Source organism: Physcomitrium patens, chromosome 17, assembly GCF_059467195.1.
Source record: "Physcomitrium patens ecotype Gransden chromosome 17, ASM5946719v1, whole genome shotgun sequence".
In the NCBI taxonomy this organism is placed as follows: Eukaryota; Viridiplantae; Streptophyta; class Bryopsida; order Funariales; family Funariaceae; genus Physcomitrium; species Physcomitrium patens.
The window spans coordinates 145,769-159,834 of record NC_143426.1 but is presented as its reverse complement, the minus strand read 5'-3'; the positions used below and the strand labels follow the sequence as shown (position 1 = coordinate 159,834).

General features: G+C 38.6%; 1 protein-coding gene across 2 annotated transcripts; it reads left to right on the top strand.

Moving 5' to 3' along the window:
- Window positions 1-9,816: 9,816 nt before the first annotated feature.
- LOC112294734 (uncharacterized) lies at window positions 9,817-13,736 on the top strand. Of its 2 annotated transcripts, none has more exons than XR_016498065.1 (7): window positions 9,817-10,440; window positions 10,791-11,351; window positions 11,441-11,537; window positions 11,873-12,193; window positions 12,286-12,588; window positions 12,707-12,854; window positions 13,046-13,736. XR_016498065.1 is itself a non-coding variant. In XM_024545502.3 (7 exons), exons 1-7 carry the CDS (start codon window positions 10,146-10,148, stop codon window positions 13,324-13,326), a joined length of 1,890 nt encoding a protein of 629 aa, XP_024401270.1. In that variant the 5' UTR covers window positions 9,817-10,145; the 3' UTR covers window positions 13,327-13,736. The 2 variants fall into 2 exon arrangements, 1 of the variants encoding a protein (XP_024401270.1); XM_024545502.3 differs by having other exon boundaries at window positions 12,286-12,472.
- The last annotated feature ends 330 nt before the right edge of the window (window positions 13,737-14,066 follow it).

Sequence of the window (14,066 nt, the reverse complement as noted above, 5' to 3'; positions counted from 1 at the left end):
TAGACATTTAACTACCATGAAGATTCTTTTAGGTTTAATAAAGATGTATATATTACCTCAAGATGCAACCAATTCAGTGGCTCATATGCAAAATGATATGGGCAAAATATTGAAAGAATTTATACTTGAAAAAAATATTCTATTTTTGGATGATATATCTATAAAAAAAATAGAAAAGAAGACAAAGATGAGAGTATAGAAGTTGAAGGTTGCAAAAAGTTTGTTAAGAAGCACATTAAAGATGTAGCTAAGATATTGGAGATATTGAAATCAATTAATGTCATATTATCTTTAGAAAAATCAAGCTTTGGAGTTGATGAGATTCTAGTAGTAGGACACATGTGTGGCGCATTTGGTAGAAAATCAAACCCTGATAAAATTGATGCTATATCAAGAATGAAGGCTTATAAAAGTGTTATAAAAGCTAGAAGGTTTTTAGAAGCATGTGTATTCTATCACATTTGAGTGCCTTACTATGCTCATATTTAAGAGCCACTATACAAGTTATTAAAAAAGATTAAGAATTTTTTTGGAAAGAAGAACAAGAGATAGCTATGGAAAATCTCAAAAAAATATTGAGCTCTCCTTCTGTACTTAGGCAAGTAGATTATCAATGTGGAAGACTACTAGTTGTAACAATGGATACAAGTCCTATAGTAATTGGTCGGACTATGAGAAATGATGATGTAGAAGGAAATAGATTTGTTATAAGATTCGGGACAAGGATTCTTATATAGAAGCAAAGGACTTATCTACAAGTTAATAGTTTAGGGTTTAAGGTTTATGATTTAATAATTCTTAAAAAGAGGTAAAGGACTTCTCCAAAGTTTTTCTTGAAAATATTTTTTACTATTTAGGATCCCATAAGGATATTAAATTGATGCAAAAGACTAAATTTATATCAAGATTCTAAAAATCCCTTTTCAAGATTCTAAAGGTGGACATGAAGCTATTTCAATCTTTTATTTTTAAATTGATGGATAAGTGAAATACATTAAAGATGTTTTAGAATTGCATTTAAGATATACTATCAAGTACCAATAAGATAAATAGACAATTCTTTTGACATTGGTAATTTTTTTTTATAATAACATAATACATTCTTTTATGCAATAAATACTTTTCTTTATTAATTATGGTTATCATCTACAATTTGACGTTTTTGACTTCTCAAAAGTTAATAATCTTACAACAAAAGATTTGGTGAATCATTTATCTGAGCTACATATAATAATATAGCTACAACTATACAAAGTTCAAGAATAATAAAAGACCAATGTAAATGCCTATCACAAAGAGTAATTTCAATTTTATGTTATTAATAAGGTACAATAACTTCAACACAATATTAAGACTAGCCATTCTTCTAACAAGTTGGATTATTATTAGTTTAGACCATTTCCTATTTGTAAAAATTCCAATCATGTTGCTTATTGATTATATCTACCAAAGTCTATGAAATTTCATCCCATATTCTACATATTTCTTTTTAAATAATATAAGATAGTGAATATCTCACAAAAAAGATAAATGCCACTTCTTTCTATAGAAGTGGATAATAATCAAGAGTTTGAGGTGGAAGAAGTCTAAGATTCAAGGCAATACCAAAATAATTTAAAACATCTTGTTCATTGGTGTAGATATAATATTAGTGAATGAACATGGAAGTCAAAAAAAATCATGCAAATGCATGAGAGAAGATTGAGGCTTTTTATTCATGACATTGATCAAAATCAAGATGAAAGATTAAAAAAAAATTGTTATAAAAGAAACAAGATCTAAAAAAGATAGCATTCTGTCTTTTATCTTTATTTCTATTTTTGTATAATTGTGGTACTAATGAGATGGAGAATCAACAACAAGTAGATTCAATTCAAGAACTATCATTTATTAACTTACTAGATTAGATATTGTAATTGTTACAACTTTTAAGATGACATAATCAAGTTGAAGATCCTCAAGAATAAGATGTTTTTCTTTGAATAGACGGTAAGCTATAATGTGTTTAGTATCATGACCTTGGAAGAGTCTTCCAATGTTTGGTGATTTTATTAGAGATAGAAAAGTCTCATGACAATATTTCAAATATTTTTTTTTGGAAGAATTTATGAAGGCTTCAACAATGATTAAATAATAAGGTGGTCTTCTCGCCTTAGTTTGAAATATTATTGATAGCTGAGATGACCTATCAACTATCTTCAAAAACAACAAAGATCAAATTATCTATCAAACATGATTCTCCACATCTTAAACTTCTTCAATCTATGATGACAACTCTTTGTGGAATTTATCCTTAGCAGAAAGATACTATCATGGACATACATATTTATTCCAATAATTACCTATATGATTAAATAGAAGTAGATAAAAATAGATTAATTTTATAATATCTTCTAGGGAAGCTTTGAAGATGCGGCTTTGATTATATACGTGTTTGTAGGTTAGAAACTTAGTGTCACGGCTATAATCATGTAAGCTAATAATTACATATAGAAATAGGTAGAAGTAAGTAAAAGTAGATAAAAGTAAGTTAATTCTATAATATTTAATATAGAAGCTTCCTAGAAACTTCCTAGACGCTGCTTTGACTTCATAGGTGTCTTTAATTGACTTTTTGGATTAGAAACGTGGTCAACAAGTTGGCCATGTGCCACACATGTTGTTAGCTTGAAGATCAAGCTAACTATGTGGCCCACACATAGAAAAACTTGCCTTGTAAGTCAAGGCATGTGTCCTACAAAGTCAACACATATTGGAGGTCCTATAGAACGTCGCCACGTAGCCCCTAGTTACATAGTATATATAGAGACAAGAATGAAGGCTTCTTCACTCTTGTCAACTCCTTTCTTGCTTCTAGTCTAGTTTCAAGGGTCTCTAGTTTTCTTGTATTTTGGCAATAGCCATTCCAGTTTCTTTCTTAATATACATATTTCTATTTTGTCCTATTTCTTTTTGAGAAAAGTCTCACTTACTCTTTAGCTTTCATCGAGTTCTTGTCCTTGACAGATTGACAAGAGTACACTTACAATATCAGAGCTTTGTCTTTTCTTGATTAAGAGTGGATTACCCCTTTTTCTTGATAAGACATAAGCGCATTAGAAGTTGCGGATTATCCTCTTTTAAACTGATATTGTTCTTAGTATTTTCTTTGTTATCAATTCCTCTCTTCTATTTGTTTTGAGCGTTATTAGACATCTTCTCTTTTCTAAGTGCTACTATGGCAGAGCTTGTTGAAATGAAGAGTGCAATGGCACAGATGCAAGAACAATTGAGGGAGTTAATGCTTGCGATGCATCAACTCAATTTACCACCACAAGGAGCAACAAGAATGGTAGGAAGTGAAGATATAGAGATGATTGGGGCTGCTTCAACATCTGCACCAAACCATGTCCCTTCTCCCAAAATGGAACACCCTTCGAGTGTTAGAGAACCGAGAGTTGCCTTGCCCGAGAAGTTTGATGGTACCAGATCCAAGTTTCGAGGATTCATCAATCAGGTCCAACTAGTGATCGAACTTCAACCCCAGAGCTATCCAACTCCAGGGTCACAAGTTAGATTCATTGGTACACTTCTTTCAGGTTCAGCATTGTCATGGTTTTCATCTTTTCTTGAACGACGAGATCCAATATTGGATAATCTGGAGGCTTTTTTGGCGGAGTTTCGATCCATGTTTGGAGAACATGATGCAATTCGTGTTGCAACCAACAAGATCCGTATTTTGCGACAAGGCAATCGATCAGTAACATTATATGCTTCGCAATTTCGACAACTTGCAACTGATATCAAGTGGGATGATGCCGCACTTGTGAGTCAATTTCTCTACGGATTACAATATGAGGTAAAGAAATTGATGCTTAATTTACCTGATCCTCAAACATTGAGTCAAGTAATTGACTTTGCTGTGAAATGCGACAATCGACTTTTTGAATTTCGATCCGAGAGTCGCACAAGTGGGCCTCAACGTTACTACAATTCAATGGCAACACCGACGTCTCCTCAACACATACCTTCAGAAGTAGAGGATATACAAATTGATGCGGTACGTTTCAAACCTCTTACTGAGCAAGAAAAGTCTCGTCGTCGACAAGAAGGATTGTGCTTATATTGTGGAGAACCTAAGCACACTGCTCAACATTGTCCAAAGAAGCGACGTAACTACAAAATGAGGAGTACGGCTGTCAAAGAAGACAGTATGTCGGAAAACGAGTACGTCCAGCTACAATAGGGACCGTGCGGCTGGAATCTTGTACAACTTCTAATGAAGGTCCTATCCTCTCCTCAGAACCATCTCCTTGTTTTATAATAGATGTGCGTTTAAGACCTAATAATTACAAAGCCTCTGCCTTGGTAGATTCAGGAGCCTCATCTTGTTTTTTAGATGAAGAATTTGCTAGATGTCATAGAATATCATTAATACAAAAAACTAAACCTGTACACGTAGAAGTCATAGATGGTCGTCCGTTGTCTTCTGGAGATGTAACTCACGAAACACTTCCTGTAGATGTAGTAATAAATGGTCATAGTAGTTGCGTAATTTTTAATATAATTAGATCTCCCTCTAATCCAGTAATTTTAGGCTTATCATGGTTAGAAAAGTATAATCCTCGAATAGATTGGATTTCTCGTAAACTTGATTTTCCTCAGAGCATTAGTAACAGTTCTATTAATCAAGTAAAAAACCATGAGTCTAGTATAGTAAAACTCGCACTTATAGGTGCAAAAGCATTTATACACGCAGCAAAAGAAGGATCAACTTTTTCTATTTATGCTGCACCTATTTCTGAAAGCGTAAAGACTTCAAGTGGCATTCCAAGTTAATATCAGGATTATCAAGACGTTTTTGAGAAAAAGAATGCAGATATTCTTCCTGAGCATCGCCCATACGATTGTTCAATCGATCTCAAGGAAGGAACTCAGCCACCATTTGGACCAATTTACAGTTTATCGCAAGATGAGTTGGCTGAACTCAAGACATATATTGACGAGAATTTAGGGAAGAATTTCATACGCCATTCAAAATCTCCAGCAGGAGCTCCAATTTTATTCGTAAAGAAAAAAGATGGATCTTTACGAATGTGTGTTGACTATCGAGGACTCAACAAGATCACAATCAAGAACAGGTATCCATTACCTTTGATATCAGGACTCCTTGACCAGTTAAATCAAGCTAAGATCTATACAAAAATAGATCTAAGAGGAGCATATAATCTAGTACGGATCAAAGAAGGAGATGAATGGAAGACTGCGTTTCGAACCAGGTACGGGCATTTTGAATATAATGTCATGCCTTTTGGACTCACGAATGCACCAGCTGCTTTTCAACATCTCATGAATGATGTATTTCGTGAATTCTTAGACAATTTTGTCGTCTGCTACCTAGACGATATCCTGATTTATTCTAAGAATGTTGAAGAACATGAAATACATGTTCGTCAAGTATTACAAAAACTCAGAGATGCAGGATTGTACGCCAAGATGGAAAAGTGTGTATTTCACACTACTCAAGTTGACTTTTTAGGATACATCATTTCAAATGATGGTCTTATGATGGATTCTAAGAAAGTCCAAACAATCATGGATTGGAAGATTCCAAAGACTGTAAGAGATGTCCAATGTTTCTTGGGATTTGCCAATTACTATCGGATCTTCATCAAAGACTTCTCACGAGTTGCAGCTCCACTTACACGCTTAACTAGTAAAGATAAATTCCAATGGAATCAAGAAGCGGAAGCAGCATTTGAAGCCTTGAAGACATCGTTTGTCTCTGCACCAGTCTTATATCGTGTTGACTTTTCTAAGGTATTTTTTATGGAAACAGACGCATCGGATTTTGCCTTGGGTGCAGTTTTATCACAAATGGGAACAGATGACAAACTTCATCCGATAGCTTTTCATTCAAGAAAATTCTCAGCAGCCGAGATCAATTATGAGATCCACGATAAAGAACTTCTTGGAATCGTGGATTCCTTTCAAGAATGGCGTCATTATCTAGAAGGTGCTTCTAGTCCAGTCACTGTGTATACAGATCACAAGAACCTCGAGTATTTCATGTCAGCACGCGTGTTGAATCGTCGTCAAGCTCGTTGGAGTATGTCTTTGTCAAGATTCGACTTCATTATCACTTATCGGCCAGGAAAACAACAAGGTTTGTCCGATGCCCTATCTAGACGTTCTTATTTTGCACCAAAAGAAGGAGATGCAGCTTTTGAGCAACAAAGAACGGTCCTCTTGAAACCGGAGCAATTTCATCTCCGAGCAGTGAAATCAACATTGACTGTTGATTCAACTTTTCTCAAGCAAATCCAGTCCAGTATGTCCTCAGACCCTCTTGTTCATGATATCGAGAATAATTCTTCCAAGTCTCATGATTCTTCTAAGTTCGAGTTCAAGAATAATCTATTATATTTTGAAGGACGCCTATATGTTCCAGAAGGAAAAGCACGTTTGCGTGTTCTTCAAGCACGTCATGACTTTCCAGCAGCAGGGCACTTTGGATATAATAAGACTCTGGAACTCATATCAAGAGATTTTTGGTGGCCACAAATGTGGAAGTCAGTCAAAGACTTTGTACAATCATGTGATATTTGTTCAAGATCAAAAATTCCTCGACATCGACCTTACGGACTTCTTCAGCCATTACCTATACCAGAACAACCATGGTCTTCTGTTTCTATGGATTTCATCACAGATCTTCCAAACTCAAGATCTTATGATTCTATATTTGTGATAGTAGATCGTTTCACCAAGATGGCACATTTTATGCCATGTACAAAATCTATCACAGGTGAGGAAACAGCTAAGCTTTTCATTGATAATATCTATCGCTATCATGGATTACCTAAAGATATCATATCGGATAGGGGAACTCAATTTGTGTCGAGATTCTGGAGGACTCTTTTCAAGATTTTAAAAGTGGACATAAAGCTATCTTCAGCTTTCCATCCTCAAACTGATGGACAAACAGAGCGCGTAAACCAAGTCTTGGAACAGTATTTAAGGTGTACCATCAACTACCAACAAGATGATTGGACAAACCTTCTGCCATTGGCAGAGTTTGCTTATAATAATACGGTACATTCTTCCACGCAACAAACACCTTTCTTTGCCAATTATGGCTATCATCCACGACTTGATACTTTTGATTTTTCAAAAGTTGATAATCCTGCAGCAGAAGATATGGCAAATCGGTTGTCAGAGTTACATGCAATAATAAAGACACAATTGAAGGAAGCTCAAGAACGACAAAAGATAAACGCAGATCTATATCGTAAGGAGCAACCACAGATCAACGTCGGTGATAAGGTATGGCTACTTCGTCGTAATATCAAGACTACTCGACCTTGTGACAAGTTGGACTATCGTAGGCTTGGCCCCTTTTCTGTTTCTGAACAGATCAACCCAGTTGCATATCGGTTACATCTACCAGAGTCAATGAAGATCCATCCTGTATTCCACGTATCTCTTCTTGAACCATATAAGACAGTGGATATACAAGAAAGAAGACAAATACCACCGCCTCCTATAGAAGTAGATAATAATGAAGAATTTGAGGTGGAAGAGATATTAGACTCAAGGCGGCGCCGAAATAAGCTGGAATATCTTGTTCATTGGCGCGGATATGATATTAGTGAACGCACATGGGAGCCATCCAGGAATCTAATAAATGCATCAACTAAAGTCAAAGTTTTTCATCAACGACATCCATCGAAACCAAGATGAAAATCTCTCTTACAAAAGAGACAAGATTGAGACGAGACATTACGATTGTCACAACCTTCAAGACGACGCAATCTAGATGAAGATCTTCAAGAATGACATGTTCTTCCTCGAATAGATGGTGAGATACAATGCATTTGGTATCACGATTTGGGAAGGGACTCTCGATGTCTGGTGATTTTGCTAGAGGTAGGAACAACTCCTGATGGTGTTCCGAATATTCTATTCGAAGAAAGTTACAAAGGCCTCAACAATGATCAAATAACTGGGTGGTCTTCCCGCCCTGGTATGGGACACTACCGATGGTTGAGAGGCCCTATCAATCATCTTCGAAGAGAACAGAGATCAAAGTATGTGGCGAATATAATTCGTCGCATCATAGATTTCCTCAACATATGATGACCGCTCCTGGTGGAACTCGTTCCTAGAAAGGGGGGTAATGTCACGGCTATAATCATGTAAGCTAATAATTACATATAGAAATAGGTAGAAGTAAGTAAAAGTAGATAAAAGTAAGTTAATTCTATAATATTTAATATAGAAGCTTCCTAGAAACTTCCTAGATGCTGCTTTGACTTCATAGGTGTCTTTAATTGACTTTTTGGATTAGAAACGTGGTCAACAAGTTGGCCATGTGCCACACATGTTGTTAGCTTGAAGATCAAGCTAACTATGTGGCCCACACGTAGAAAAACTTGCCTTGTAAGTCAAGGCATGTGTCCTACAAAGTCAACACATATTGGAGGTCCTATAGAACGTCGCCACGTAGCCCCTAGTTACATAGTATATATAGAGACAAGAATGAAGGCTTCTTCACTCTTGTCAACTCCTTTCTTGCTTCTAGTCTAGTTTCAAGGGTCTCTAGTTTTCTTGTATTTTGGCAATAGCCATTCCAGTTTCTTTCTTAATATACATATTTCTATTTTGTCCTATTTCTTTTTGAGAAAAGTCTCACTTACTCTTTAGCTTTCATCGAGTTCTTGTCCTTGACACTTAGTCAACAAGTTAGCCAAGTGTGATATGTGTTGGTAGGTTGTGGAACAATCTAACTATGTGGTGTACATTTAGAATACTTGCCTTGCAAGTTAAGACATGTGTCTCGCAATTTGAACACATGTTGAAGGTCTTATAGAATGTTGTCATGTAGTTCTTAGTTAGATAGAATATATAGTGGCAAGAGTGAAGCCTTCTTCACTCTTGTCAATTTCTTTCTAGTCTTTAGTCTTATTTCAAGACTTTCCAATCTTCTTGTTTTTGGCGATAGCTATTCTAGTTTAATATTATACCATCTTTGAGTGATTATCTAATCTTTTTGAGTGATACAGGAGTGTCTTGATCTTTCATTTCTTCAAGATTCATGTCCTTGATAATAATGGATTGTGATAATACCATTAAAAAATTTACCATCAATTTTTAAAAAAAAGTTATATATACCTATGAATTATTGACATACAAAGTGGTCTATATAGACAAAATTCATCATATTAATGTAAAAATAAAAATAAAAAAATACCACAATCTTTTGTCATTGGTGGAATGAAAAATAGAAAAATTCAGTAGGACTATGAGAATAAAAGCATGTGACAATTTGATTCACATAACTTTCAATTATAAAGTGTCCTTCAACAAGTGAGTTCATAAATAAAAACAAGTTTTTATTTATGTAGAATGAAAATTCCAAATAATCACCTCATTAGGAATGTCGCAATTCAACTCCATTCAAACAAATTTCATGCAAAATTGGCCTATTCTTTGTTTGTAATGGAAATTTAGAAATAATTTTTATTTTATGTTTCAAATTTTTATTAAAATATTGGTGATAGCAATAGCAAATCTAACCATATAGATGTAGTGTAAAATTCAACATCAACAACTTTTGTTCATACATCACCTCCACATTCTTCTCCCGAGTTGTATTTTATAATGGATCCTCACAAATCTTCAAAAACACAGACTCCCTGTAACCTGAACACGTTAAAGTTGAGCCCAGCTTTTTACCAACGCAATAACGGGCGTTCCAAGATACGGTACCTACTTTAGGACTGGTTTGGCTAAGTGATAGTTTGAACGTGGTTTGGGATTCGGTTTAGGTGGGTATTGGACAGTTTTGATCTGGGTATCGGGGTGCTCGTTGAGGTTTCGAGTTAGGGTCTACTTCGTCTCATTTGCTTCAACTCAGCGACTTCTTTCTGACGATTGGGACGTGAGGTGCTGGACATTTATGCCGGTGGACATTCTGGACGTTGATATAGATAAGTTTGCTGCACATGGATGCTGGTGCAAGGGGTCTTGAAGTTGGTGGAAGCGGTGATGAGGACTTGTGCTCTGAGAGTAGCGTGGAGAAATCATCGTCTGGGGGTATAGGGGGTCGTGTTCCTCAGATCGGGCTCGCCTCGTTGGTTGCCTATTGAATTGGGCCGTGGAGAAGAATGGCTGACGGTGGTGGAAATTCGGAAGAGCAGATACGAAGCGTGGACGACCAGATACGAGGCGTGGACGACCAGATTCGACGTGTGCACGAGCAGATAAGATTAGTGGAAGAGAAGATAGAAAGATTGGAAGAGGAGATCAACAGATGCCCTAGCGATGAAGAGAGAAAGCTACTGCGGGGCGAGAAAGCGCAACTTCGGGACAGGGAAGCGCAACTCGGGGACAGAGAAGCGCAACTCGGCGGCGAGAAAGCGCAACTCCGGGACGAGAAAGCGCAAATCCTGCAACGACGAGGTCACTCCTTTCACTCGTCACTTGCCATTGAAGGCCCATCTCCTCAGGTTTTTGTCTTTTATTGTTTGCGGGGGGCCGCCGGATTCTTGGGGGACGTTTAATTTGATAGTTGTGGAATTAGGAATGGCAGAGGATTGGATAGTTTACTTCATTGACCTCGATTGTCCCGTAGCCGGTTCTTTGTTGCCGAACTAGGTGTTCTGGGTTATGTGTACTCTTTATTGTGGGTCGTTTGGAGGCGATCCGTCCATAGGGTTGTCCTAGAACCTGTTTGGATCCTCCTCGGATTGGTGATGCTTGTGAAGGTGCGTGTATATCAAGTTCAATCTTAGGTTGTGTTGTGCATGCAGACCTGGGCACAGAATATGAGTGGCTGGTGCAGAAGGTCGTGCCGCCGACTCGCTCTTCACGGGCTGGCGTTTACCCAAGCAGCTCGAGCCATGCACGGATGTGGTTACCTGTCAGAGTAGAGCATTGGGATGTAATGAACGAGATCGAAGAATATCTAGAAAGCGCAGATAGAAGGAGGCGTGTGTTTCGAATGGCTGTCACCGCTTTCACTCAGGACACTAGACTGGAAGAGAAGCATGAGAATCATCATATCGCTTTTATCCTGGGGGAAATGGTATCTTTTATGCAGAAGAAGGAGCCGCAGTGTAACCTTCACTTTAAGTCGGAATTCATAATCTTGAGCAAGAGAAAAGGGGGAAATGACGGGATAGGATCGAGTGAGGGTGCGAGTTCAAGTGCCATGGTTGACGTTTATTCCGGAAGCCCTAGAGCAGATTTCGTAATCACTTTTAGGGAGAAGAATGCTTTGGTCTTCGAGGTCAAGAATGAAGGTCTGGGAAGTGACGGAGATGACCCCTGGTTTCTCCACCGAGTTTGGACAGATTGCTCTTGCACATCAGGTTCTATCTGGCCCTATCCCATATTTTCATAGTGTGTTCCAATTCTTACATTGTTGCAAGCATTCTGACAGAGGTTCCAATAATCGCAGGAGAGGGCAGGTGCGGGTTCGCCGTTTGTGGCATCACGCCATCTCATGGTGAAAGGATCATCCGTTGTATTAGTCAGTTGTATGAGTACATGGTTCTGTAAGCTTCTTTTGAACCCCTGATTATCTCGGTAGTTTTTCCTCTTGGCTAGATTCGCTTGGAGCTCAGCGTTTACGTGCTTGGCCTTTGCCTTTTCCGATCCCAATAAACAAGAAACCCTTTTTCTAACAAGCTGCATTCTACTGCCTGTTGATCCTGGTTCTACGTTGACTCACTTAAGATGATCTTGTTCTCTTCTTCTTACTTGTATCTCCCTTCGTCCTGCCAGTGGGATGTTCTCGTACCGTCTTGGTTTTCCCATCTACGTTTGGCAAAACCACAACATGGAATGCGGGGCAGTTCTCATTTTGCTATCCCTTTGCTCTGAGTTGCAGGTGTAAGGTGGGTTACGGTGTTCTAACCGATGCAAGAAATTGGTATCTCTTCAAACGGGATAATGCCGGCTGCCTCAAAATATCAGCTGGTATTACGGCGAGTGCTGAGCCCCCGCGTGTGCTCGCTGCGTTGTCATATTTGGTGCACGCTGCTGCAGTGGATAACTCTGAGTTTGGTGACCCAACGGGGAATGGCCAATTTCCCTTAGTTCATGAAGCTGCCCCCTCTGAACATTCCGACGAAAGCAGTGATGACGACATCAATGATCGAACCTTTACAGCACGTGTGAGACAAAATATCTCTTCCTCTGGAAAACGAAGGTAACTTGTCCAGCCAGCTATTCAAGTTTGTTCCATGAAGTCGGACACGTAGTCGAGAGCAAATGGTGAAATGACAGCAACTGCATTTGCAGGTCTGAAAGACATAGCTCGGGTGGGGCGCAGCTGGCTTTGGAAGATGTCCCCGCGGAGGACCTGAACCTGAAAAAGGCGGGCGGTGTCATAAGTAGTGAGGGGTGGAGTGGATGCGTTGTTAATGGCCGTTTGCATGGCCAACTTGTTGCATTGAAGTTTGCCCACTTAGGCACAGAACGTGCGGAGGTGAGCCGGAGTTGTGTCATGTGGAAATGTTGCGTTCACATCTCAAAGTGGCTGCTACTTCATCTAATCCGGGGACTGAGGTGGAGAGGTCCTGTTTGTGACATCTTTACTGACAGGTAGTCTTTGGTAGATGCAACGTGGAGCATGCTGGTGTTCAAGTGCACGTGCAGTTTGCGGCACTTACCTGTTTGTGATCTGACTCTGCCCAGCCCATCTTTGGCCGCGCTTGTGCAGGCTCTCCTGAAGGAGGTGGTTGCCTATACGAAGATGGAGAAGCTTTGGGGGGTTTTTGTTCCTCGATTAATAGGATATGGAACCACAAATAACGGTCGGGTTGTATTTATCGCGACTGAATTGATTGACGGTGTTGAGCTTGGAGAAGGTAGGATTTCTTGCAAAACTCTCAGATGCGGAGCATCCTACTCTCCGTATTCTGGTCTTGAGGGTTTCTCGTAGCCTGGGCATGGTGATTCTATGAAGTGTTTTTTTTTTTGAAGGGCCAATACCTTTGACCACCTGCAATCTGCTGGCAGAGTTGTCATTTATTTGCCTTTTGTGGTGATTATGTTTCAGTGGCGGTGACCCGGGAAGTGGAGACTGCAGCGCTTGAAGCGCTTGCTGCAGTCCATGCATGCGGGTTGCTTCATGGAGATGTTTCCTTAAGTAACATTATGGTTGTGTGGGGAAAGAAGCCTACTGTCCGCATCCTGGATTTTGGCTTCTCGTGTATTACCAGCAACAAGAAGTTACAGGAGGCAGAGCGCGTGCGCTTAAAGCGTCTTTTTTTCTCACATGGTGGAGCAGTGGGGGAAGAAGCAAATGATGCAAGATATCCTTGTATTCTGCCTTGTTAAATGCAAGGCAAGCCCTTGTCCAAGGAACTTTCACTTATCGTGTTACAGCTAGAAGTACCGTGTTAATGGCATCAGAGCAGGGTCAACACTCCATTTGGATAGTGCTATCGTGCGCTTGATACTTAGCGGCGTGTCTAGAAACAGAGGGATTGTGAATCATGCATTTGCATCCATGCTCGACTAGGTCCAATTTGAACCAGCTGACAGATTCTGACTGGTTATGTGTATCTGTTGCTGAAGGGTTACATGTATCTGTAGAAATTGATGCCAGCAGGCAGGTAGGCTTGCACTATTTTTTGGGCTCAAAGACATACATTGATAAAACATGATGTGCAGAGGGGACGTTGGATGTACTTTTCTACTATTTCTATATTCAAATAGAAATAGCATAAGTAAATGTTTTTACTCCATTAGAATCACAACCTTTGATAATGGGAGGATAGGTCACCTCCAAATTCTAAAATTCCAAAAATATAAGAATTTATCAATTTTAAAATTTATTTGTAAAACCTCCATATCATCCAAATCATATATTCTTTGAAAAATTAAATACACCACTAAATTCACAATATTTCAAAATAAGGGAATAAGTCTCTTCAAAATGTTGAAATTCTTCATCAAAAAAAGAAGTCAATTCTACATCTCAAAATGAAACTGTTTATATCTATCAAATGCTAAAAGCACAAGTGAAGTTAATTGCACCATTGGAACCACAACTTTTAAAAATAGGGAGGGTGGAT

What these genes read in the sequence shown, in the direction of transcription:
- LOC112294734 (XM_024545502.3), top strand. Translation starts at nt 10,146, where the DNA reads ATGGCTGACGGTGGTGGAAATTCGGAAGAGCAGATACGAAGCGTGGAC. An exon ending in TCTTCCTCTGGAAAACGAAG is followed by an intron (nt 12,194 to 12,285) that starts GTAACTTGTCCA and finishes CTGCATTTGCAG; the next exon opens with GTCTGAAAGACATAGCTCGG. An exon ending in CGGTGTTGAGCTTGGAGAAG is followed by an intron (nt 12,855 to 13,045) that starts GTAGGATTTCTT and finishes ATTATGTTTCAG; the next exon opens with TGGCGGTGACCCGGGAAGTG.